The following is a 24984-nucleotide window of genomic DNA, read 5'->3' on the forward strand; positions in this document are numbered from 1 at the left end:
GTGCTGGGCCCCAAGCAGGATTAAGGACAGTCCAGTCCATGGCTCATTTGTTGGTGCTTTCTAGCGATTGGTGTGCTCCTCCCCGCTGTGCAGGGGAGGCGGGGATGCCTGAGGGCCTGTGTCATCAGGAGTCACTCATTAGAGCTGGGCCTGACACAGGAATTCAGGTGGTCGTCAGGTTCTCTCCTTTCCATCCTCCCATGCTCACCCAGTTCTGTAGGGAACCTTCACCCCGCCACCACACAGCCCTCATTTATCGCTCACTACAAACCTGCCACGCGTCAGACTCAGTGGGAGACATTTTACAAGCATGATCTCTTCTGGGGGAGGCATGGTTTAAAACCAAGTCAGCATTCTTCTGGGCCAGGCTGATGGATCAGAGGGGAGGCCTGGCTGGGACAAGTGGCCTGCTGGGGGCTGGCCCTCAGCTGTGGGAGGGACTGGCTGGGTCTTTTGTCTAGAGCTTCCCCATTGTCAGCTGGCTTGCTTCTGAGCGGTAGGATTAAGACTTCAGGGCTTTGATGCAGGCAGCTGCTTCTCAGCTCAGGGCCTGGCAGCCACACCACCTTCTGGCATGAGAGGACTGCTTCCTGTCTCCTCGTCCTAAAGCAGCCACCACTGCTGAGGCTCCAGGCCAAGCAGGGAGCCAGGCAGAGCTCCCAGCCCAAGCTTGGTGGGCTGTGGTGGTGACAGAGGGGGAAGCCTCAGAGCCTTGGGCATGGGGAATGGAAACTGGGGGTGGCTGCCAGCTTGGCAAGATCTGCCCCTGACTGTGGCTGGGCTCCAGGGCGGGGGCTTGCGGCAGAGGGGGAGTTTCTGATGCCCACTGTGTGATGCCCTGCCCCTGGGCCAGCACCTGTGCCACTGGGGGCAGGGGCTCATATGAAGTGAGCAGCTTCCCTTTAAGAGCACTTATCAAACTTGAAGACCTTAGCAACTGTGTTCTCCAGGGGCCAGAAGACAGACTCAGTCACCGCCTTCATCTTCATCATCATCAGCATCATCACAGAGGTACTGGCCTGGGGTCATCCCAGCTGGAGTGACCATGGCATCATTGACTTGCCACTGGCCGCCCAGCAGGTCACTGCCAACTTCCCCCACCTCCCAGACCCCACCTTGCTCAGGGCAATTTCGTCAAATTATTCTTCACTCATAGTGGAGTTGCACTTTCAGAGGAGAGAGTGGTCAGGTCCTAAGACAGCACATAAGCCACAGATCATGTGTGGTCCAGATGATCCTTGGTCATGCGTGTGTAGGGGATGCTCACGATGGGAGAGGTACGCAGTAGCCAGCCTCTCCAGACACTGCCCCCGCCTCGGCCAGGGCACACGCTCATTGTCCTCTCATTCCCTCTCTATCTATCTCGCCCATGTCCTGCATTATGATGAACTCATTGTGGTCCGACCCTCCATGCTCCTCGTCCTCTCTGTGAAACATGGATGGTCACTTCCTTTGAGGACCGTTGCATTGTTTGGAAGCTTCCAGGGTCTAGATCATTGGTTCCCAGCCTTGGCTGCACATCAGAATCACCGAAGCCGCTTTGAGAAAATCCTAATTCTTGGGCCTCACTCACTGAGATTTGATTCATTGGTCTGGGGTGTGGCCTAGGCGTCAGAAGTTCTGCAAATCTCCCAGGAGATCCTAATGGGCATCCAGAGGTGAGACCCACTGCCGTAGTGTCCTGGAAAAGTCTGTTGTGAGTTCGATGGGAAAGTTGGGGTCACTTCATGGGGGACCGGGAGAGGCAGGTTGAAGGAGGAAGGGAAGAAAAGGCCACCACCCTCTGTGGGCCGGGCCTCAGGAGCGGCATCCCCTTCATTGTTTCATTCCATGTTCCCAGCAGCTATTTGGCTTCAGATGTGGGAACTGAGGCTTGGAGAGAGTCTGCATCACCAGCTGGGAAGACCCGGGCTGGTGTGGAGCCTAAGCAGCCTCTACACCATTTTGCAGGGAGCTTTGATGACAGAAGAGAGTTACATGTTGTTTGTTTCTTTTTAAAACTTCATTTAAAAATGATTGTTATCTAGTTATGACTTACTCATTGTAGCAGGCAGATATTCTGTGTGGGACTGGCTTTCCTTTTCAGACAGGGGAATTATAAAAAAGTCAGAAAAGACCTAAAAGTTTAAAGAGAGGGAATTACCTATGATTTCACCTCCCAGAGACAGCTCTCTGACAGCCAGGTGACTGACTTCTTTCATTTAGCAAAATATTTTCAAGCTTCATTCATGTTATAGCATATATCAGTATTTTATCCTTTTTTATGGCTAAATAATATTTCATTGTATGATATACCACATTTTGTTCATTCATTTTTCAGTTTATGGATGTTTGTTGGCACATGTTCTTTCTCACCTTTAAATTATCCCACGCCAGCCAGTTCTCTTGGTAAAGACTTTTCCCCTTCAGGATGCTTAATCACTGTTTTTTTTCCTCAGGGATTTCTTCTTGGTTACAGGCAGGGGATCTAAGCAGGTCAAACCTCGGTCACAGTGGAGCCAGGAGTTAGAGACAAACTGTTTTGTGGTTCTAGCATGCTGCTCCCAGCACTAAACCCACAGGCTCCCTTCATGAGCCACCAGGGCGGAAGGCACTCTTTGAATGACGGTCATATGGCAGCAGACACAAACACATGCATAGTCCTTGCTTCCAGGTCGGACCAGTCTAAGCGTTTTATGGATATTTCTCAGAGCAACCCCATAAGATAGATGTGTTGTAATCCTGAAGCACAGGAATGTTAATAACTTGCCAGGATGACATGGTCTGAGAGTAGCAGAGCCCAGATTCTGGCTCTAGGGTCTCTGCATTGACCTATCGCATGTACTATATTGCTTCTCCACTGAGAAGGATTCTTGCTGCAAACGGGCTGGGCCCAGCAAGACCTCCGTAGCCTTTCACCCAGCACCTCCCAGGGTCTGGGACCTGCTTCCTCGTGTTTCTTGCGAGTCTTTAGCCTGTTCTGGGAGTTCTGATGCTGCCCGTGTGGGACATGGCAGGGTGCGCCAGTTGAGGACAAGCCTGACAATTCTCAACTCCATCCTCCAAGGGCTCGTCCTCCTGCCTGTCTCAAGGCTGCAGCTTGGGATGAATCAGCTTTCAGACTTTCCTTGGCTTGGGCCCAGGCCCTGGCAGCCCAGTCTCCAGCAGAGCTCCTGTGGCTTGTGGCTTCCCCATCAGGTTTGAATTATATGGAGTCTCAGCATCCGCAGGCTTTCATCCCAGCCATGCTGACTCATGCTTTCGTGGTAGCGGGCCGCCTGTGCTCCTTGTGTGTGTGTCTGTTGTCTGCCTGCACATGTGTGATCTCTGTGTGTATGTTGTCTCCGTGCATGTGTGTGTATCATCTTCATGTGTGTATCACCTTGGTGCATGTGCATCTCTTGTTTCCATGCATATGTGTCATCTTCATGCATGTCTCTCATCTCCCTGTGTGTATGTCATCTTTTTTCATAGCTTTATTGATATATAATTCACATGCTATGCAATTCGCATATTTAAAATATATGATTTAATGAATTTTTATCATATGCACAGAGTTGTGTAATTATTACCGCATTCAATTTTGGAACATTTCCACTATCTCAAAAAGAAACCCTGTACCCTTTAGCTATAAGCCCCGTAATCTATTACCCCAGCCCCAGCAATCACTAATCTACTCTTTGTCTCTATAGATTTCCCTATTCTGGACATTTCATATAAATGGAATCACATAATACGTAGCTTTTGGTGACTGGCTTCTTTCATTTAGCATGTTTTCAAGATTCATCCATATTATTGGCATATATCAGTTCTTCATTCCTTTTCACAGCAGAATAATATTTCACGGTATAATATACCACATTTTGTTTATCTGTTCATCAGCTGATGCACATTCGGGTTGTTTCCACTTTTTGGCTCTAGCAAGTAGTGCCATAGTAAACATTTGTGTAAAAGTTTTTGTGCGCACACATGTTCATTTCTCTTGAGTATATACCAAGGAGTAGAATTGCTTGGTCATATTGTAAATCCGTGTGATATTTTGAGGAGCTGCCAGACTGTTTTCCAAAGTGTCTGCATCACTTTACATTCCCACCAGCAATGTACAAGGGTTTCAGTTTCTCTACATCCTTGTCAACACTTGTTATCGTCTGACTTTTTGATTCTAGCCATCTTAATTGGTATGCAGGGATAGCTCATCGTGGTTTTGATTTGCGTTTGGGTGAATGAGTTCAAACATCTTGTCATGTGCTTGTTGGCCATTTGTATGTTTTCCTTAGAGAAATATTTACTCAGATCCTTTTCCCATTTTAATATTGGGTTGTTTATCTTCTTCTTATTGAGTTGTAAGAGTTCTCTATATATTCTAGATACAAGTCCCTTATCAGGAGAATAGAGGCTGGTCTCATGTCTTTTTGCACACCCATCAAGCCTAGCCAGCAGTAGATGCTTCCTGAAGACCTAAGGACATACTTAGGTAGGAAGGGATCTGGGCTACCTCGAAGTCCTGACAGGAGTGGTTCCAGGGTGTGGAGGTGTTAGTTGGGCCCCTCACACTTGTCATGAATCAGAGACAACAACCCAGTTGAACTGACTTCAACAGAACCCTGGGCCTATCTCTCTCCTCGATTTTTGGCTTGAGTAAAAAGGAACATTATGGTGCCATTTGCTGGGATGGGGATGGCAAGGGAGGAGTAGGTCTGCTTTAAAGTTTGAGGTGCTCCGTGGAGGCTCAGGGTCTATATCAAAGAGGCTGTTGGTCAATCCTACATGAATTCTGGGAAGGGGAGCGGGCAAGGGCTGGGGATGGAATTTGGGAGTCAGCAGCAAATAGAAGGTGTTTAAAGCATGGGATCAGGGGGAAATCCCCACAGAGCATGTGTGACTAGGGGAGCTGAGCAAGACCCGGACAAAGAAATGATTGCTGTCTCTGGCCACATGTGGTCACGGGTGACCCTGATGAGAGCAGTTTCTGGGAAGCGGTGGCTCTATAAGCCCCTGTTGGGTGGGGAGAGGGGAGGTATGAGGCTTGGAGGTAGAGGCAGTGAGTGTGGACAACTCATTCTTCTGTGGAGCAGAGACCTAGTAATAGCTGGGCTGGGGTGGGCTGGGCTAGGCTAGGGGAGAGGGAGGGAATTTCACAGATGGGAGATCCCTGACTGTACTTATGTGTCAGTGAGAACGATCCAGGAGAGGGAGCATGGTGATGTTGGAAAGAAGGGTACTAATTGCTTGAGCTAAGTCCTTGAGGAGATGAGAAGGAGGTGATTCTGAGCACTGGAAGTGCAGAAGGAGAGGAAGAGCATAGCAGTGGGAGTTTATAGGGTGGTGGGAGTTTAGGGGAGAGCCTGCCTGATGATGTCTGTTTTCTCCTTGAAAACAAGAGAGGGTGAGGGTGGGGGCAGTGTTGGAACTCTACGCCATTGGGAGAAGCGGAACACAGACATAACTGGGAGGTGCAACAGAATCCCCAGCATCATGCTATGTGAGAATTATGGCTGCTGATTTCAAGTGAGACCAGTGGGCAACATGTGTGTTTTCCTCCTCAGTGTGTGGACATGGAGTGGTTGCCTGGTTGGGTTGAACCAGGGCAGAGGCTTCTCTGGAAGAATAGGCTGGAGGGGACAGTGGGGAGAGTTATGTATGTTTGCACAAGAATTATTATACACCAAGAAGTCCAAGGTGGTAAGAAGGGAAGTGAGGACTCAGTGGGGTGAGGATCGACAGTTATAAAGTGGTCTCTATAAAGTTTAATAATAACTGGAGCCAGAGTACTAGAGTTAGGTGAGCAGGACGGTGGTGGAAGGCAAGCAGATGGCTGCAGTCAGGGTTTCCGAGGTTAGAGCAGGTGATTCGGTCTAGGGAGGGGTCTCGGGAGGGAGCACGGTGGCAGTGGCTAGGGATAGAAGCAGGTTGCCGGGTTGGGGTGAAACTGGTGCAAGCCATTTCTGATTCACGCTCTCAGTGGTGTGCATTATCCCAGCCTCCACTTGCTGGGTTTTCTTTCATTTCCTACAGTGCAACAGTTTCAAGCTGAGTTTGTTGGAACCCTAGAACCTGAGACAGCACAGCTGGCAGTAACGCCTTGTGATGAAATTTCCAGAACAGGTTCAGGCCCGAGAATGTGCTCTCCTTGGGAGGTGGTGGGGCAGTTGGGTTAGAGGCGGCTGCTCCGCCCCTTTCTCCTCTGGGAGGCCCCACATAGCCCAGCCTTAGAAGGGGAAGGAAGGGGAGACCTGGCCTATCCCTCAGCTGCCTCCACTGGAGTCACCATATTGAAATGCTCCTTCCTTCTAGGCATTCGAAAAAGGTTAGCAAACCTGAGGATGCAGCAAGGGGGCTCAGGATCCCCCATTCCCAGAGAGCCTGCAGTAGTCCTCTCAGAGCCAAGCTACTTGCTCTTGCCTGGACCCCAGGCTGGGTCCTTGCCCACTGTCTCTGCACCTGGCTTAGCACAGATGGGACCCTGCCCTTGTCCAAGCCTGGACTTCCATGCTATTCAAGGGCACATGTTCCTGTCTCTGGGATCTCTCCCTGAGGCTCCCCTGGAAGTTGCTTTGTTGGCTCTTTGTACCTTTGCCTCCCAATTTACATGCAAGTACATGCGATTTTAGAATAAACATTTATATACACACACATACATACTAATTCCAAAATAATATGGCTTCAGTTATCTTTTAAAATATTTGGGACCTTACCCTGATGATCCTACCAGTGACTAACTGAACTTGCTCAATTATGACCCATGGCAGGGCACAAAGTGATTTCTAAGCCAGCACCTACCTCCCTGTCACCATGTCACCAAGTCACCATGGTACAATGTGACTGTTTCCTTCATTTGCCTTGGAACTGCACCCTAGATGTGGGGACTTCCCCTGCCAGAGGGGAAGCAGGACTGGAAAACCTCAATTAGCGTGGCCCGGAGGCCCGTGCCTTTGCAACCTTTAAAACAATGTCGCAGCCATATTGGAAAAGTCAGCCACTCGCCTCCCAGAAAAGGCCCCTCAGAAGCAGTTTTATTAAAGGGTCTACAGCTTGGCTTAGGGGGCCAGGCCTGCGCTTTGGAGAGCTCCCATTTTGAGAAATGCCTGAGGACTTGTATAATATGCAGCTCGATTGGATGTGATCAGCTATTTTTGTTTTTGTTTTTATTGCATGAAGAAGTTTTCTAGCATATATTTTCTACTTATTTATTGTTTCCAAAGGAATACGGGTGAAAGCAGATAGGGCTGACATTTCTTTTCCAGCCTACCAGAACTTATTTTCTCTCCTTTCATGATTATATAGAAATCGGATTTAATTGTAGAGCTTTAAAATTAGCCACCACTTTTCAGAAACATAAACATCTCATAAATTGAGAGACAGGAGAAATTCGGAGAGGAGGCAGAGCCAGAAATTTCCCGTTGCCAGTCTGTATGCCCCATGTGGGGCCTGGTTTCCTGGTCAGGGCAGAGCTGGAGGGGATCGTGGACCAAACCTTTCATGGTGCAGGTGGGGAAACTGAGGGCCGCTTGGGTGGAAGTGGCCCAGCCTGCTGCCTGATCTGATGGCCGAGCCTGCCTTCCCATTTCCTCTCCAGAAGATGGGTTTCAGAGAGCGAGGGGTCTCCTAGGCCTGGACAAGCACTGCCTGTCAAGGCCAGACATGACGTACAAAAACGGACAAGGGAAACTGCGGGGGAAGTTCTGCCTTTGATTCCAGAGTGGGGGCTGGTGGGACCTGCCGTCACAAAGAGGCTCAAAACTTATTTTCTGGGGCTTGTGTCTTTGCACTAATCAGTCGACTGGGGTGGAGAAATAGGATTCTTGAACTCTTCTCTGGAGAGAGGCCTGTGGGCGTAGGCGCTGGACCAGACTCAGGAATCCTGGGACTTCTGCTTCTGGTGAAGCAGTGCTGGGGGTGTGAGGAGGATGGTGTGTAGGGTGAGAATCCTTTCAGGCTGGGGGATGGTCACCTGGGGAGTGGGAGGGCTCTCCTCATTCTCACGCCATGGTGGGAGGTAGACTGGCTTCCATGAGTACGCTTTGCCCAGAGGTAGGAAGGGACCATCCTGCTTGCTCTGCAAGATCAGACCAGACCAGAGGCCTCCAAGGGCAGAAGCAGGGCCCAAGAATGGCCTGAGGTAATATAGACTAGTGGTTAAGAGTCATATGGGTTCTTGTTCTGGTGCTGTCACTTATTTGCTGGGTGACTTTGGGCAACTTACTTAACCATTCTGAGCCTCTGTTTCCTCATCCATGAAATGGGTCTAATATCTGTGATTACTTCATAGGGTTCTTCTAAAGATAGAATAACATATATAAATATAAATGGCAGGTATTGTTATTAATATCAGTGACAATAAGACTGTTTATAAAGGGTGGAATGTAGGGAAGTATGTTTCAGCTCCATAAAACATTATAAATGTCCTTACTCAAATAGGTTTTATCTTGAGAGAATGAGCACTCTGTCACTAGAGGCATTTAAGCAAAAGTTAGAAGTCCCCTAACTGGGGTTGTCGTCGAGATATTGAAGCCTCAGACTGGGACAGGCATGGTGATCTTGCAAAGCCTGTGTGATCCATGATCGTGGGTGGGGGCGTGGAGGGTGGATTGCAAGGTACTGCCTTCCAGCCTAGCCCCGTGCAGTGCAGATTATTCCGGAGCCTGCATCCCTCATATGAGGTACTGAGATCTGGTATCCACGTCAGATCACTGGGCAATGAGTCAGGGAGTGCCAGATTTTGAAGAATCCTCCTTGTGCAGGTGGTTAACTAATCTCATTATGGGGAAGGCCATGTGAGATGCTCACGTGTGCAGGTGTGTCTGAGTGGGGTCTTCTGTCCCTGGCCTGGAGAATTCTTCTGCGAGGTTGCTTCCAGAGGTATGATGGGCAGAGACAGCAAAGGCTACAGCCTTCGGTGAGCCAGGGTTTGTGTGCCTTTGCCTAGATGAAGCACAGGCCTTCTGACTTGTGTTGTGAGGGTCTCTTCTCTTGGCTTTGAATGAGGCAGGAACAGTCCGCCTAGGTATCAGAGAGGGGTATGGAAAAACGGATGGGATGGCCATGGGACTTGACTGAGAATTGCTTCATAAGCCCCTGTGGCAGCAGAGCTGCAGTAGCTTTAGGGGGATCGCCCTGGGCCCTCTTGACCCACGGCCCTTGTGTTCCTTGGAAGACAGCATTCCTTTGGGGCCTCTGCTGGGCTGCAATGGCAGAGGCCCTTCAATATGGCCATCACTTGTCCAGGTCCAAGCTCAGCCTCTGCCCATGAGCGCGAATGCCTCCCCAGTCCTCTACTTGGCATAACCCTTTTGGCTCAGGTAGGTTTTTTCTGCCACCTAATGGTTTCTTACTTCCAGTGCCTGCCCCTGCCATAGTTTGTCATGGGCCAGTATACTTCCCTTGGGCCCAAGAGGGTTCAAGTTGAATGTTTGACTGTTGTAACTGAGAGCCTGATGGATACCTGTCCTTCAGGTATACCTACCATAGATAGTACCGAGCACATGTGGCCACCATCTGCTCCTCTGTGGGCCCCTCCCTCCAGACGATGAGCAACTCATAGCCAAAGGCTGGGCCTTATTTATCTGTATGTCTCTGGGCACATTGCAAGCGCAAACGTAGAAAAGTAAAAGTGCTTCGAATGAAAGGAGATGTGCACAATGTAAGGTTTGAAGTTGACATTTTAATAAGCAGACTTGAACTTCTGCATATAATTGAGTATTGTCTCATACAATGGTTACCTTGGGAAGCCCCAAACTTATTCCAGTATAATGCTGCTATTTTTCTGCTAGAATGTTTTTGGCCTCCTGATTGGGTCTGTTTATGAGGCACAGAGGGCAGCCATCTTGGTTTTGATCCAAAATGGTGTTTGCAGTTTGATCAACAGATCTAGCTGGAAGGGACATGAAAAAGATTGGCTGCTGCTGAAAGACTTAGTATGAGTGCTCAGTAGTAGGTTTTGGAGGGGGTTCCCTAGGAAGTGATCTCAAAACAGGCTGAAGCTGCAAAATCGAGGGGGGTTTAGTTTCATAAAGTGGCTGCTTTAAAAAGAAGTGGCTGCTATTTCAGATGGGGAAGTTTCCAACAGATTTATAAAAATGATTCCTTCATTCACTGCTTTGTGTTCACAGCTGTATTGCCAGTGTCTGGAGCAGTGCTGGTATGCAGTAGGCATTCAATAGATATTTGTTGAAGGAGTGAAGGAATTCAACAAATTATATTTGTTAAGGATTGCCTACTATTTTCCAGGCACTGTGGTAGGTGGGTTGGCCTTACTACTTTATAGACCTGACATGTGCATCTGGGGGGTGGGGGAAGGGGGTACTATGCAGCTACATATACATTCACACACATCTAGCTATAGATTTCATTGCCTCTGGGATTACTGCCTTCATTGTGACCTAATAACATATTGGCTGGGCTTGGCCAAGTTTATATGTTTTTATTTCCAAGGCCAACACTTGATTTTTTAAAAGGGAATATTTTGATGCGGGCAGAAAATTAGATTGAAAACAGAGCGTGCACTCCTGGGGCACTGTCCTGGCTTGTTTAGCGTCAGCAAACAGCTGCTCTCCCTGGCTTGCATACACAACATGCTTTAAATCTGAAATAATAGCACTTTGTACTGGAGCGGAGGACCAGCTCCCACTTTTGGGATAATTAAGTTTTACTAATAGGATTTTCCTCTCTTGTCTGCTTGTAGGTAAAGGCATACCTGCATGATAGTGGTTGTGCTTTGGGGTGGAATGTGGTGCCCTGGTGAGTGTGCATAGCCCTCATGGTGAGGGCTTTTCCGCATCCCCCCACTTTAAGCGCTGGAACCCTCTGTTTACGTGAAATGTTACATGGAACCCCATGAGTGCACAATACAGTAAAAGTGAATCTGCTTTGCTTGAGGTGGCCATGGCTGTCTTGCACAGCCTCTTTTCACCCCTTCCCAGTTGCCTCTGGATCCCAGAGCTCCCCAAGGCCCTGGAAGAAGAGCCCGCATACGTGTGGTCACGCACGTGTGCATTCACAACTGCTCACCTGTACTGTGCCATGTGTTCATGCTTCTTCTCTCTCCCCTCTCCCTCCTGCTCACTGCGTGCCTGGTTCAGGCGGGCCTCATTCGTACAGACAGCACTGACTACTTCATTGAGCCCTTGGAGTGGGGGCAGCAGGAGAAGGAGGCCAGCGGGAGGACACACGTGGTGTACCGCCGGGAAGTCCAGCAGGAGTGGACGGAGCCTGCTGGGGACCTTCACAATGAAGGTAGGCCGTGGGCAGGGCCCCGAGCTCTGCTTCCATTCATATCTCTGGGGTGTTTTGGGGTGACTTCTGGCCTTAACCTTTCAATGTCTGGCCTCACTCTTTTCCTCTGTAAAATGGGACTAGGTCATGTAGACCTACTGTACCTGCAGAGAAACCCCATTGGATTTTAGGGGCTACTGAAGCCGGCCATAGTTGGGGACCAGAGGAGCTACTTGAGCCCCCTAAACTATGGTCCTTGGGACTTCAGAGGTCTCTGAGGGGTTCATTGTTGCTTTGCAGGGCTATTTCTCTGCCAAAGTAGCAGGTGGAATGGCTGCTGTTAGCTCTTCCCCCTAAAAATCAACTCAACCCCTGGGTGCCACAAGAAGGACATTCTTAGGGCACTCATAGGGAGACTGCCTGGTGTCAGGGCATCAGGGTCCGCTTGGTGTCCACTAGACTACTTTTAAAACCTGTCTCCAGGTTGTCTACTGTGTGACCCTAAGCAAGTTACTTAATGTTTCTGAGCTGCATTTTATAATCCATAAAGTGGAGCTGATCGTTGTTCACCTCTAAGGTTGTGTGATTCAGCGAGAGTGTATATAAAAATCCCAGCTTGGAGCTTGGCAAGTTGCTCCTATTCCATTATTGTTATTAGGGTGGCCACTGACATGTTAGGGTGAAAGCCCTTGAGAACAGGGGTGTCCCTGTACCCTGGTGACCAACACAGGAACCTGCATACCAGCATTACTCAGGACCTGTGGTTGAGCAAATGAAGCGGTAGATGCGACACGTGCCGGTTCATAGTCCAAGTTAGTCTCGTCATGAAGGCTTTAGCCAAGAGGACATGAGAAGGCCCTGGGTGGAATCAGGCCATGAATGACCACATCCTCCACCCAGGGCCCTGGCGGGGTTGAGCATAGCGTGAAGGAATGCCTGAAAACCAGTTGTCCCCACATACAGTGCCTCCTCTGAAGCTCAGAAGAGAAGCTGCAGCACCAGGACTAGCTGAGAGGTGGAGGGCTCTGCAGGCCTGGGGTGCGGGGAGCGGGGGTGAGTAGCTGGGCAAAGCCTCGAGGGCTGGGGTGGATTGCAGGGGCGGGGTGGTGACTGGCACCGTTCCTTCCAATGTAGCAGAGAAGAACAACAAGGCTCATAGGGCTCTGTTTTATTTGAGCTGGTTCCGAATCAAAAGGCCATAAATCCCCTTTTGGGGAGAGACCCTGGGGAAGTCCTGCACAAGGGTCTGAGCCCGGAACCAGCCAAAGTTGTGTGGAAAGCTGAGACTGCTAAGCTGGTGGAGTTGGAGTTCAGGCCCAGTAATGGGGATGTGGCTTGCCTCATCAGGCTGCCGCTGGAACTCCTGCGGGCCTATGGGCGATGCCATGCCCTGGGCCCATCTGGGTCCTCCTTAGAAAGACGAGGGGCAATGGAAGACTTTCTGGACTCTTACTCTGTTATTTTAAGACTAGCAGTGAGTCTGAGCCCAGTGTGTGGAGAAGCGTTTCTGGTCGTGCCTGCCACCGTTTAACATCCTTGAAGAAGACGAAACGTTTTACCTCACACCTTCGGGTCCATTTTTTGGCAGACAGAGTGATGCCTGAGTGATGCCCGGGCCAGCCGGTCAGCACCTGCTTAGCCACAGTAAACAGGCTTTTGAGGAATGTCCCCCAGCTTGAGCACCTTCCCCATCTCCGTCCATCTCCATCCTGCTTGGTAGTCAGCCCAGCTCAGACATCCCCTTCTCCTGGATCCCTGAGCCCCATGGATTTCTCCTGGGACTGTCCTTTCCTCCCAAACAGGCCAGGGTGTCCTGGAGGACAGATACCAAGTCTTAATGATGTTTATGTCACTCACATGAGCTCTGCTCTCCCATGGGATACATCCAGCTTTCTTGGAGAAAGGAAAGGAAGCATCAGAAAATCCATCGGACTGATGTTATGGCTGAGCTGTGGCCTGTTGAGGGGACTCCTGCCACCTGGGCTCCACTGTAGAGATGGCTGATGTGCACCAGTAAACTTAGGGGGCAGTGGGGACTCTTCCCCGTGGCTCTCAAGGTATGGCCTTGGCTACTGCTTTCTGAAGAGAACATACATGCACCCATACACAATCACATTCACCTATATATATTCACTCACCTACAACCCGCAGTCACACACTCACCTACACACATTGGCTCACTCACATAAAACACATCCACATACTCACATAAAACACATCCACCCACACACCCACGTACTCACCCACACACTTACACAGTCACATATCTTATATGCTCACACTTACACAGTCACACGACTCACAAATGAACACACACTCACACTCATTTACACATACTAATACCCATTCATACACCCATATGCATAGTCACACACCTCACACACTCACATAGTCATACAACTCACAAATTCACAGTCACACAGCTCACACTCACACATACCAACACCCATTCACACCTCACAAATTCGCACAGTCACACACCTCACACATTCACATACTCAAGTTCAACACACTTTATCCGCTCACATACCCACAGTCACATACCTCATACACTGATACTTGCCTACTCACATATACCCCACATTTATACTCACCCTTGATGGGCCCCAAAGAAGAATTAAGTGATTCTTCCTTGAGGGCTCTAGTGAGAAATCTAAACCACTCTGAGTCTGGGAGTAGGAATTCCTTTGGCTGGACCTCAAGGTGTGAGCTGGCCCTTACCCTGGCCTCTCTGTACTTCCCTGTGGGCCCTGCCTTGGCCTTGGAGGCTGTTCCTGGATGTTCCCATACTTCTAATGCTTTCCTTTCCTTCCTTAACCCACAGTCCTGTTCTCTGTCAACCCCTTTCCATCCTCCAAATCCCTCCCGAGGAGGGAACTGGAGTCCAATGGGCCATGTGTGCCTGTGGCCAGAGTTCCCGGCTCTTTGGCGGGAGGCCAGGGCTGCCAGACACTGGGGCAGCTCACCCCATCAAGGCAGCCAGCCAGGCTGGGGCTTAGGGCTGCTGCTTTTTTTTTTTTTAATTGAGATAAAACCCACCATTTTAACCACTTTAAAGTATACGCTTCAGTGGTTTCTCACTATATTCACAATGTTGTAGAACCAACATCGCTATCTAATTCCAGAACATTTTTATCATTCCATAAAAAACTCTGTGCCCATTCATAAGCAATCCTCCCATTTTCCCCCTCCCCAACTCCGTGGCAATCACCGATCTACCTTCTGTCTCTATAGATTTGCCCATTCTGGACATCACTTATAAATATAATCATATGTGTAACCTTCTGTGACTGGCTTCTTTCACTTAGCATCTAAGTTTCATCCGTGTTGTAGCATGTATCAGTACTTGACTCCTTTTTATGGCAGGTTAATATTCCATTATATGGACATGGCACATTTTGTTCATCTAGTCATCTGTCGATGGACATTTGGGTTGTTTCCATTTTTTGCTATTACGATCATGCTGCTATGAATATTCGTGTATAAGTTTTAGTGGGAACATGTGTTTTCAGTTTTTTGGGGTATATACCTAAGAGTGGAATTTCTGGGTCCTATGGTAATTTGATGTTTAACTTTTTGGAGAAACTGCCAAACTGTTTTTCAAAGCAGCTGCATCCTTTTATATTCTCTTGGGGCTTCTTGGGTGGGCTTGTTGAGAGCTTCCCAGGATCCTGCTGCCCCCGTCCCTCCCTGCTTTGAGAGTTACCTATTTCTGGCCTGAAGGATGTGAGACACATGGAAGAGGGTGTTGCTTGGAATATCTCCAGGGTCTATGGCTGATGTCAGCAGGCCCTCTCCAATTCCCCTTGCCATTTTTGCTGAGAGAGAAATCAGTGTGGGCCTTGATAGGGTGTGATAATGAGACCATAGAAGATTTGGGTGTGCATTTTGGGCTTTCTCATTAACTTGTTGTGTGACCTGGGATAGGTCAGGTAAGCTTTCTGAACCTCCTTTGGCAGACCTGGCAAGGAGAGCTGTGAGGGGTCAAGTGCCACATTTCACTTGCAGTATGTAAACCTCTGGGTACTGCTCACAAGTTGGGAGTGACTGTTATTTGTTCTCCTCATTCCACGGAGAGAGTCTTGCTCCTTCTTCTCCCCTCCTGAGGGTCCTCTTTTCCAAGAACCTGCCTGTGGGCTGTCACTGTTGGGCTCAGGAGCCAGGGCTGCCAGGAGCTCCTGTGCAGTGTGACTTGCTGAGAGAGACACACTGGCTGTGATGGACCAGAGGGCCAGCCCCCATTTCTGGTTTTTACTGTAGGCCAGTGGCCACACATCTTTTCAACCCTAGTGCTTACATCTAGTTCTTTCTTTCCTTTGCACCATAGCAACACTAACCAAAGAGAAAATAAAAAGACAGTAGCACTGAGTCCCATGGTTCCCTGTTGCTCTGTCCTCAGATTTTAGTTTCTAAAGTACCACGTCAATAGAAACTTAGAGACAGAACTTGGATCTTTGCAAAGGTACCTGTTGATTCGTCCCTGAGGCTCACCCACACTGTGGACGGTGCCTCCACATACTTGCTTACAATCGGTTTTGCAGGTGCACTGCCCTCTGCTCAGGACTCTCTGTTCCTCCTGTCCCAGCAGGTTGTCTCCTGCTCCCTGTCTAGCCCAGTTTACATATCCTCTCCTCCGGGAGCCTCTCCCAACTCCCCGCTCCTGGTTTGGGTCTCAGTGCAGAAGCCTTTCCTGGTCAGTCCTACTCAGCCCTTGACATCACTGTATTGTTACAGCCTGATATCTTATCTGTCACCTGCACTGGGTGGTAGGCTTGAGGGCAGGGCCCTTCCTTACTCACCTACCTACCGCCCAATCATCTCATAAGTGTGGGACCCCTCCTGCAGCCACATCCTTGGAGACATGCTTGGATTGTAGTGGTGGCATCTTTTCAGTTTCAGCTCCTAGCTTATTCTCTAGGGAATTCTCAAATAACTGTGGATAAATTAATGTTCATAGGAATCAATGGTACAAGTATCAGAACTTTAGGGTAGGATGGCAAGAAAGGCATTTAGTGTTAAGACTTTGAAATCTTCCTGAGAAATCCCAGGCTCCTGTCCTGCTTTCTTAGCTCTTCCTTTAGTGTCTTCACGCACCAACCCCTCCACCGCCCCAACAAATGTTGCTCCAGTCTTTATTCAGGCTAAGGTGTGAATGACTGATCATTGCACTTTCAGTTACCTTTCTAAGTAGCGATATAGATGGTGATGTTTCAATGCATGGTCTTTTGATTCAGACAGACCTAGACAAACTACTTCGAACCTCAGTTTATTTACCTGTATAATGGGGACAATAACCTGATAGAATTGTTGTAAGGATTGGATCAAGTTAGGTTAGATTAGGTTAAATTAGAAGTCGTTGCAAACGAAGGTATAGGGGCCAAATATGGCCCACCACTTGTTTTTGTCAATAAAATGTTGTTGGAACACAGATACACTTGTTTGTTTATGCATTGTCTATTGCTACTTTTATGCTTCCACATCCAAACTGAGTAGCTGAGACAGGGACCATATAACCCACAAACCCTAAAATATTTATTGTCTAGTTTACAGAAAAAGTTTGACAACTCCTATATTACATAATGTAAGTTAATAAATCCTAATAAGATAAATATTTTGCTTGTAGCCAAAAGGCCACTGTGATGGTGAAATTTTGGGTCGATGTCAGTGATTGAGAGGGATTTGAAAGTCATAGGGCATACTCCTGCCTAAATGTCCTGCATAGGCCACAATAATGTCACAGTTTTTTCCTTTATCAAGATGTTTCTACCTACTGCCACTTTTGATTTTTATAGCAAGCTTATAGGGCAAGACAGCAAGGATTATTCATCTCCATGTCACAGGAGAGGAGATGGAAGCCTGGAGGAGTGAAAGGGGCTGAGGCTAGGAGGCACCGTGAGACAGGACTGAGTGGAGACTGGGACCCAGACCAGTTCTCACTCCTCTGCTACTCATTTTCTCAAAGACTCAGCCATGTCCCTGTGCCAGGAAAACACTTCACACTCGTGAATTACCTGCAAAAGAACACATTCTTATGCTACCTTGCCTTACAGAGGTGGGAAAAGGGGCACATGTGATGGGGGGCAGGGATGAGTTGACTGGCAGTGTCACAGTGACAGCCCCTTATGTGGATTTGACCTCAATCTCTTCCCATCCTGTTTCCAGCCTTTGGTTTGGGCGACCTTCCCAACCTACTGGGCCTGGTGGGGGACCAGCTGGGCGAAGTGGAGCGGAAGCGGCGACATGCCAAGCCAGGCAGCTACAGCATCGAGGTGCTGCTGGCGGTGGACGACTCGGTGGTACGCTTCCACGGCAAGGAGCACGTGCAGAACTACGTCCTCACCCTTATGAACATTGTGAGTGTCTCCTAGTCTTGGGATTGGGGGGCTGGGTTGGGACCCACCAGGACTGGTCTGCATGCACGGTTTCTCTGAGGCCTGGCATTTTCAGGGTTGACTCAAAGGAATCTCTTATTTGCTCTAGAGTCCAACTAGATAGTAGGTTCTGTGGTGAAATAGGCCGAAGCTGGTCTGACATCCGTCCTGGGCTGTAGCCTCACTGCAGCTGTCCATGCCTGTGCTGGGGTGCCCTCAGGTGCCCTCGGACAGTGGGTTCTGGACTTGGATACATTTAGAACCTAGGTCCAGCATGACCAGGACTTGACTGAGACTCCTCATCTAGAGAAAAGGCACAATCTCAGGCCGGGAGCAGGGCCGGTGCTATCAATCAGCTGGGGGATCCCAGGCCTCCAGGGTGAGCCTTGGGTGTTCATAGAGACCTGACAGTCAGGGAAAACAGGATCATTGGCAAATTTGGAACTGGCGAAGCAGAGAACTGTGCTGTCCAAAGTGGGAGGTGGCCAGTCAGCTGCTGCTGGTGGCTCTTGTGCAGAGATATAGGGCTCTTTTGTCACAGAAAGGCCTGCATTTCAAGAAAAGTCAGAAATGCCATTGTTTGTGTTTTTTAAAAAAACTTTTATTGGAAAATTTAAATCCAGTTATCTAAGTGAAACTGACAATTTTTAAAGTTAAAATGAAAAAAAAAACCACTGTGAATGCTAAACAGAACATGCCTACATGCCACATTTGGCCTATGGGTTTCAGGTGGTCACCTCTGAGCCAAAGAGGCAGAGACAACTGAGACCAGAAGGGGAAGGAAGGTGAACATGTCAGAAGTGGACCCTGTACTGTGGAGTCCAGGCAGGAGGAGACGAGCAGTGGAGTGGGTAGGCAAATGCCACATCGGCAGGAGACAACAGGGCAGGGCCTTCACCTGTGAGTCTGCAGGTGACTCAGCTTGATGACTCATCATGAATGTTTATACAGAACAAAGAGCTGAGAAAGAAAATTTTATATATATATATACACACATATATATATATAAATGTATATATATATATGTATACACACACACACACACACACACACACACACACACACATATGGTGTGTGTGTCCTGAAGAATTTAAATGGGGCCTCTTTTTAAGGCCAAAGTTTCTAGCCCTGCATGAGCCTCTGCTGGCCTTAAGGTTAGGGTCCTCTGACCTGCGGCCTATGAAGAAGTTAGCTAACTGAATTCTCATGCAGACCAAAAGATGACTGTAGGTGGGCCAGGGCTGGCATAGAACACCTTACATTCATTCTAACATAGACAGTTCTTGGAGGCCGTGATGGATATGCAGCTGATCACAGTACTGCATAGAGAGGAACGTTAATGAACTGGTCAACAGCCTGGGCTTTGGGATCACACTGTCTGGCCCTGGCCCTTCCTGTCTTTTGACCTTGGAGGCAAATTACTAACCCTCTCGAGTATCTCTTTCCCCACTTTTAAAACAATGTTAACAGTACTTACCAAGGTTTGGGGGAGGATTAAACAGCAGATAGCATGGTAACAGCATACGCTCTTAAGAAGTGGTGGGTGATAATAATACTTTCATGAGGGGCGTTGTAACACGTGTCTGGGAACTCAGCAGTCAATGAGCAGAAGTGTCAACCTCATGGTCATGCCAATCCCCATGGAAACATTTGTAGGATAATAAAACTGTGACACCGCCTATGCTTTCTGAGATCCATAATCCTGCCACAAAGTAGGCGAGGTGGCTGCCAGGAGGGCATGCAGCCAACCCATTTTTAGCTGTGTTACCTTGTGCGAGGGACCTGCATTGCTTAGGACTGTGTAGGTTGCAAATGATGGAAAACCAACTCAAACTAGATTATGAGAAACAGGGTAATTTATTGGCTTGTTGGCCTAAGAAATGCCCAGACCTGTAAAGAATTTTTATAAGATTTTATTTGAGCCAAACTGATAACAATTGCCAGGAAATACTCCAGAAAAATGACAGTTTTTTTCCCTTCTCTTTGTGACATCTTAGTTCTAACTTTTCTGCAAGACAGATTCTGGCCATTTGAACATGAGGCTGACTCCTATAACTCTGTGGCCAGAGACAAAAGAAGTTTTCCCTCCAATTCCCAGGTAAAAATCCCTGGGGCAGGACTCTGATTGGTCTCACTTTGGGTCACATGACTACCATTTGGACCAAGCACTATGTGTCAGAGAAAGAGTTAGAGTTTCCCAAAGAAAGAGAGGGACTGAACATAGGCATGACCACTGGAGAAATTGTCCTGAGCTGGCCAGACACCCTAGTTTGTATCTGCTGCAATATTTAACCCCTGAGAGCCTTTATTTTTTCATAATAGTATCTGCTATTGGCTTTGTTGTGAAGGTTAATATGTATAAAGTGTCTAGCACACTCCTGGCACACAGTGAGTCCTCAAGTACTGTATTCTGTCATTTCCGGCCCTATTATTTGTCTGAATGTGTTTAAATAAGCAGTTCTTTGTCAAAGTCTCAGATGGTGAGCTCCTTTAGGGTGAAGATTTTGTCTTCTACTTTACTGAACCCTGAAAGCACACAGTACAGTGCCCGACACCTGATAGGTGAATGGTAAATGTGGAAGTGAATGGTGTCTATGGGAGAAGGTGCCAGCTTCCACCTAGATGGGAAAAGGGGAAGGCAGCAGATTTCTGTCTGCAATGCCAGCATTAAGAAAAGGGCAGGGGTAGAAATCAGCTCCAATTACAGGAACCACAGGGAGAGGAAAGGCTGCCAGAAAGTCTGCCTGCTTCCACCTCTTCGTTCGGATATTAATTCTTCTACCCCTTATGTAGCATATGGTTTGAGATCCAAAGAGCGAAGGTTACCACGTGGGGCTGTTTAAGAAAGAGAGAGAGAGGATGACTATGCTATGAACACACTCATTTTGATGATGTACTTGACCACCCATCCAGGCTCTATAAATAGCTGGCCCAACCTAAGACCACACAGCTGACCACACAGCTGAGTACTAATCCCATTAGTGGGAGAGCTGGGTTGCCCCAGGAACCAGCAGGTGGAGAAGGAAGAGGAGTAGAAGAGAAGGGTATTGGGAGCCTCGGTCCTGGGTCCAAAGCTGGGGTTGAAGACCCTAAGAGTGTGAGTCTGGCCCAGTTCACAGCCCTAGAGCCCTTCAGTTTGCTAAAAGATGATTTTCAGAAAAAGGTAAAATCATAACTCTCATGCAGAAATAAAAACGAGTGTGTGTTAAAGATTTTGCTCTACTCGCTTATCAGTGAAGGAAGCAGTTGGATATTATAACCTATTCAAAAGAGAACTCAAAAAACAGAAACATTTATGGATCAGAAACATTGAAATGAATGTACAGATAGAAACAATATTAGCTTTTTTACAGATAGAAACAATATTAGCTTTTTCCGCAGGATGGAAGGGAAGACAGAATTGGCCTGTCTATAGCAGAGATTTTGCATTGCTATTAGTTACCTACAGTGCTCTCAGTTGTAAATTAGCTTCCTAGAATCAGATTCAGATGAGGCCCAAAAGTGTGCCGTAGACAATGCATAGCTCTCATGGGAGTTCAAATTTTTATTCTCTGAGTGTAAGGCCTGGACTTGGTCCCAGGTAGAGAGTCCTTTCCATAGATGGCAGGGTACCTGGCTGCCCATCTGACTTACAAGCCCATCTTGTTCCTGGAGCTAGAGGGGTTGCAGCCTCACTCAGGAGACACCCTGGATTCTAGCTATGTGATACACCTAAGCAACTAAGTGATGGTACCTTCCCCCACTTTACTTCCCCTCCCGCAAAGTTAGCCTCACCACCACCTCTCTCTTTCAGGATTCTGCCTGGGCAGTAGTAGGATGTGGAGAGAAGACCTAGAGTTAAGGTAGTTGAAGATGGGCAGTCTGAGGAAGACCAAAGTCCCTTGGGCCATGTGCTTCATTCTTTCTAGCATCTTTTAGAGCAGAGGTCCCCAACCCCCAGGCCATGGACTGGTACTGGTCAGTAGCCTGTTAGGAACTGGGCCACACAGCAGGAGGTGAGCGAGCAAAGCTTCACCTGTATTTGCAGCTGCTCCCCAGGGCTAGCATCACCGCCTCAGCTCCACCTCAGATCATCAGGCATTAGATTCTCATAGGAGCACCTGTCTCTGGTCCCAAAAAGGGTGGAGACCGCTGTTAGAGAAACCCTCCCATGTGAGTGCCTCCATTGAGCTTAGCGTCTTCTTAAATGACTCTTGGTTAGAGTGAAGTGTGAGCAGGTCTGCACATTCCGGAAGGGTGGAATGGGCTTCCTGGAGCCCCACTTCTCAGCTGGCCCCACCCTCCAAGTCTTGGCTATCATTTATTCATATGTTCAGAGTCAGGTACTGTGCCGCCTTGGTGCTAAGCATTGGGCAGGAGGCGGTGGTTGTTAGTCAGGGCTCTGCGGTTGTAAGTGACAGAGACCCAACTCGCCCTAGCTTAAGCCAAAGAGGGGATCTGTTGGAATGGAGCACTTGACAGTGCCCACGGAGTAGGTACAAGAATTGTGGGACAGGGCAGCACCAGAGACCATGGGTGTAGGGCCTCAGGCCCATTAGGACACTTTCTCCCTTTCTGTCTGTGCTTGGTGATACAGACTGACAGGAGACAGGCTTTCTCCCCATGGTGGGAAGCAGGGTTACTTGCAACCCCAGATTCCAACACTTCTGTTTGTAGGACCCAAAGGCAAAGGGATCCTTCCCGCTCTCCTAGGGAGGATTGGCCTGAGTTGGGTCATGTGGCTGTCCTAGATTAATTGTGGTGTCTGGAGGGTTGGCTTGAGGCCTCCAGGTGGAGCCTACCTATGTGTGTAGGGGTGAGTTAGAGCAGGATCTGTTCCTGGAAAGTAGGCAGGGAAGCTTACAGACAAAAGGATAGCTTCTACAGGAAAGGGCTCAGAAGGAGTGGAAAACATAGTCCCTACCTCAGAGCACTCACACTGCTGTGTGTCCACAGACAATTGCAAATGACATCACTGTAGAAATCATTGGAATCATTTTTGAGCAACCACTGGGAGTCGGACTCTTTATAAACGTGACCTCATTTACTCAGATTTCCCAATAATCCCGTGAGAAGTCTGAGTATCCCGGCATCCTTACACATAAACTGGGCACAGAGAGCTGGCTCTACTCGCTGGTCTCCTGTGGTCAGCCATGGTGCTGGGATCTGAGCACTGCTCTGTCAGCTTCAGAGCTCACCCTCTTCCCACAGCCTCTGCACAGAGGTCTGTAATCTCATACCAGGTGGTGCTTTCTATGGCTGGTGACCCAGGTGAAGAGGGAAGAAGAACTACTTTTCTTCTACTCTCTTAGGTTCAGTGTCTAGGACCTGCATTTTAAACTGACAAAAGACAAATTAGCAAGAGAAAAGAGTTCATTTACTTGTGTAACGTGTGTACCCATGGGAATGATCAATGATAAGTAACTCAAAGCAGTGGTTAGAATTTGGGCCTTATATATCTAACTTAATGGGGCGGGGGGAGAAAAGACTTCTGCAGGAAGAACAAATAGGTTTCTTTAGGAAAGACAAATGGATTTTTAGGGGAACAAATGAGAAATAAGAAAATTTGTGGTACTATTTGTTTATACAGGTGCAAGAAGTCTTTCTGTCTTTTTTATGGCCATGAAATTCCCCTGGGGAGGGGATTTGTGGTAGCTCATTTCCCAGAAGTTGCTGCTTTGTCAGATAAGGGAATTTCTGAGAAGGGTTCTTTCTGCATCTGTTGAATCTCAAATGACTTCAGCTTAAAATAATCTTTATACCAACTCTTTGGTTCCGAGTGCTTCCCAGACAGGCCAGGAGCAGGCACTCAGGAGTGACCTAGGACATGAGTGATTGTATGTGTGTGTGTCCTAGAAGGGCCATGACATTGTGTCAGTCCCTGAAGCTCCTGCTTAGGGCGGAAACCAACTGTTGTGGATTCTGGGATACTGTATGCCCTTGGCAAGGCCCCCACCAGACCCACTGACTTGTCTCATCTGAGCCCCTCTAGAGAGAGGGTCCTGACAGGGTTAGCTCAGGTGACCTGGAGATTGAAGGGGCTGCTCTTAGGGGCCATGACAAAAGGTGAACCCACTCCCGAGATGTATGGTTGAAGGCAGAGAAGTTAGGAAGGTGATGCCGAGGGTCGACAGGATCTTGTTTCCCAAGGAGAATTTGGGGGCTCCCCTTGGAAACTGGAAGAGGTTTTTTGATGAATCATACAAGGAGCTATTTTTTCTGTCGAGCAAAGTGGACTTTTGGAACTGGCTATTTCACCGCCTTGCCCAGACTGAAATGTGGTTCGTTCAGAAGAGTCTTGTTAAATCTCTCAGATCTAGAGCTATTAGAGACCACATGGATGGTGGTGGGGAGCAGGTGGGAAGTTCTACTAAGTTATTGAGGTTTGCGATGCAGAGGTTAGTCATCCCCAGCCCCTGGTGTCCCTCCTCATGTCCCTGGGACTTTACAGTTAGAGGAGGGTAAACCCATGACTCGTTCTAGCTCTGTTGGGCAAATTAACACGTTCTGACTTCTGAACTTTGACCTCTAACCTGTGACTCACAGCCTTCCACTTTGTCCTCAGCAAAGACTGTGCCAGGAGGGCCTTCCTTGGGGACTGCTGTTTCCATAGCCTTGGGTCTACCTTCCTTCACCCATCAGAAGGTAGGTGAGGAAGAGAGTAAATGCCTTCTCAGGTTCTGGAAGGCTCTTTGAGGTTGGTCTTCTGCTCATTGTTAGCTTGCCCTTGTGACTGTGGGAACAGAAAGAGTCTTGGATGTATGAGGGGTGCCGTTGAGGCAGAGCTTCCCATGAGGGTGGCCCATGGAGTTGAAATGGGCTGCACTTAGGGAGCTGTCGCCGTGGAAACCTGCTGCTGCCACAGTGGAAAAGCAGGCAGGTGGCGGTCTGACTTGCCCGCCCATGTTCCGGCTCTTGGAGGTAAGCGGATGGGCGGCTGACAGCCTCTCCCTCCCAAGGGACCAGCAGCTCATCCTGAGCATTGTGTGGGAACTTTTATTTGGCTGGGTTGTTTAAAGCACTAATTCCCTCAGGGATTTCATGAAGCCAGTAAAAAGGGTGTCACTTTGCTCTCCCTTCCATTGCCGGCCTGTCTGTCTGTGACCATTTCTGATCCTGATTTCCGGGGCCAAGGCGGCCTGGCGGGATCAGAAAGAGATCTGGTTCCCAGGCTGGATGGTCCCATTGTGTTAACTCAGGGAGAAGGGGGCAGAAGCCCTTAGTGAAAGACTCAAAATGATCTAATCAGGCCCTCATCACCGCAGCTCCCAGGGGCATCCTGCCTCTCAGTTTTCTTTTGCATCAACCCGGGTTTGTGCTATAAATATTCACGTAGCTCCAGATGTTGGGCAAAGACTCCCTTTTCACCTCTCCCTCACGTGCTGGTGGGCGCTGCATGGACTTGTCTTTGTACCTCAGTTTACCCATTTGTACTGGGTCACTT

At 48.5% G+C, this 24984-nt stretch overlaps 1 protein-coding gene across 6 annotated transcripts in view; it reads left to right on the forward strand.

Annotated features, from left to right (window-relative positions):
* Positions 1-24984, forward strand: part of ADAMTS14 (ADAM metallopeptidase with thrombospondin type 1 motif 14) — a 76735-nt gene that overhangs the window by 13875 nt on the left and 37876 nt on the right. For all 6 annotated transcript variants that reach the window (XM_039872033.1, XM_039872037.1, XM_039872035.1 and 3 more), the window contains exons 3-4: positions 11058-11211; positions 17353-17543. In XM_039872033.1, coding sequence (XP_039727967.1) covers positions 11058-11211; positions 17353-17543 — 345 coding nt within the window. The remainder of the gene's footprint in view (positions 1-11057; positions 11212-17352; positions 17544-24984) is intronic.

Source organism: Pteropus medius, unplaced genomic scaffold (genome assembly GCF_902729225.1).
Source record: "Pteropus medius unplaced genomic scaffold, Ma_sr-lr_union100, whole genome shotgun sequence".
NCBI lineage: Eukaryota > Metazoa > Chordata > Mammalia > Chiroptera > Pteropodidae > Pteropus > Pteropus medius.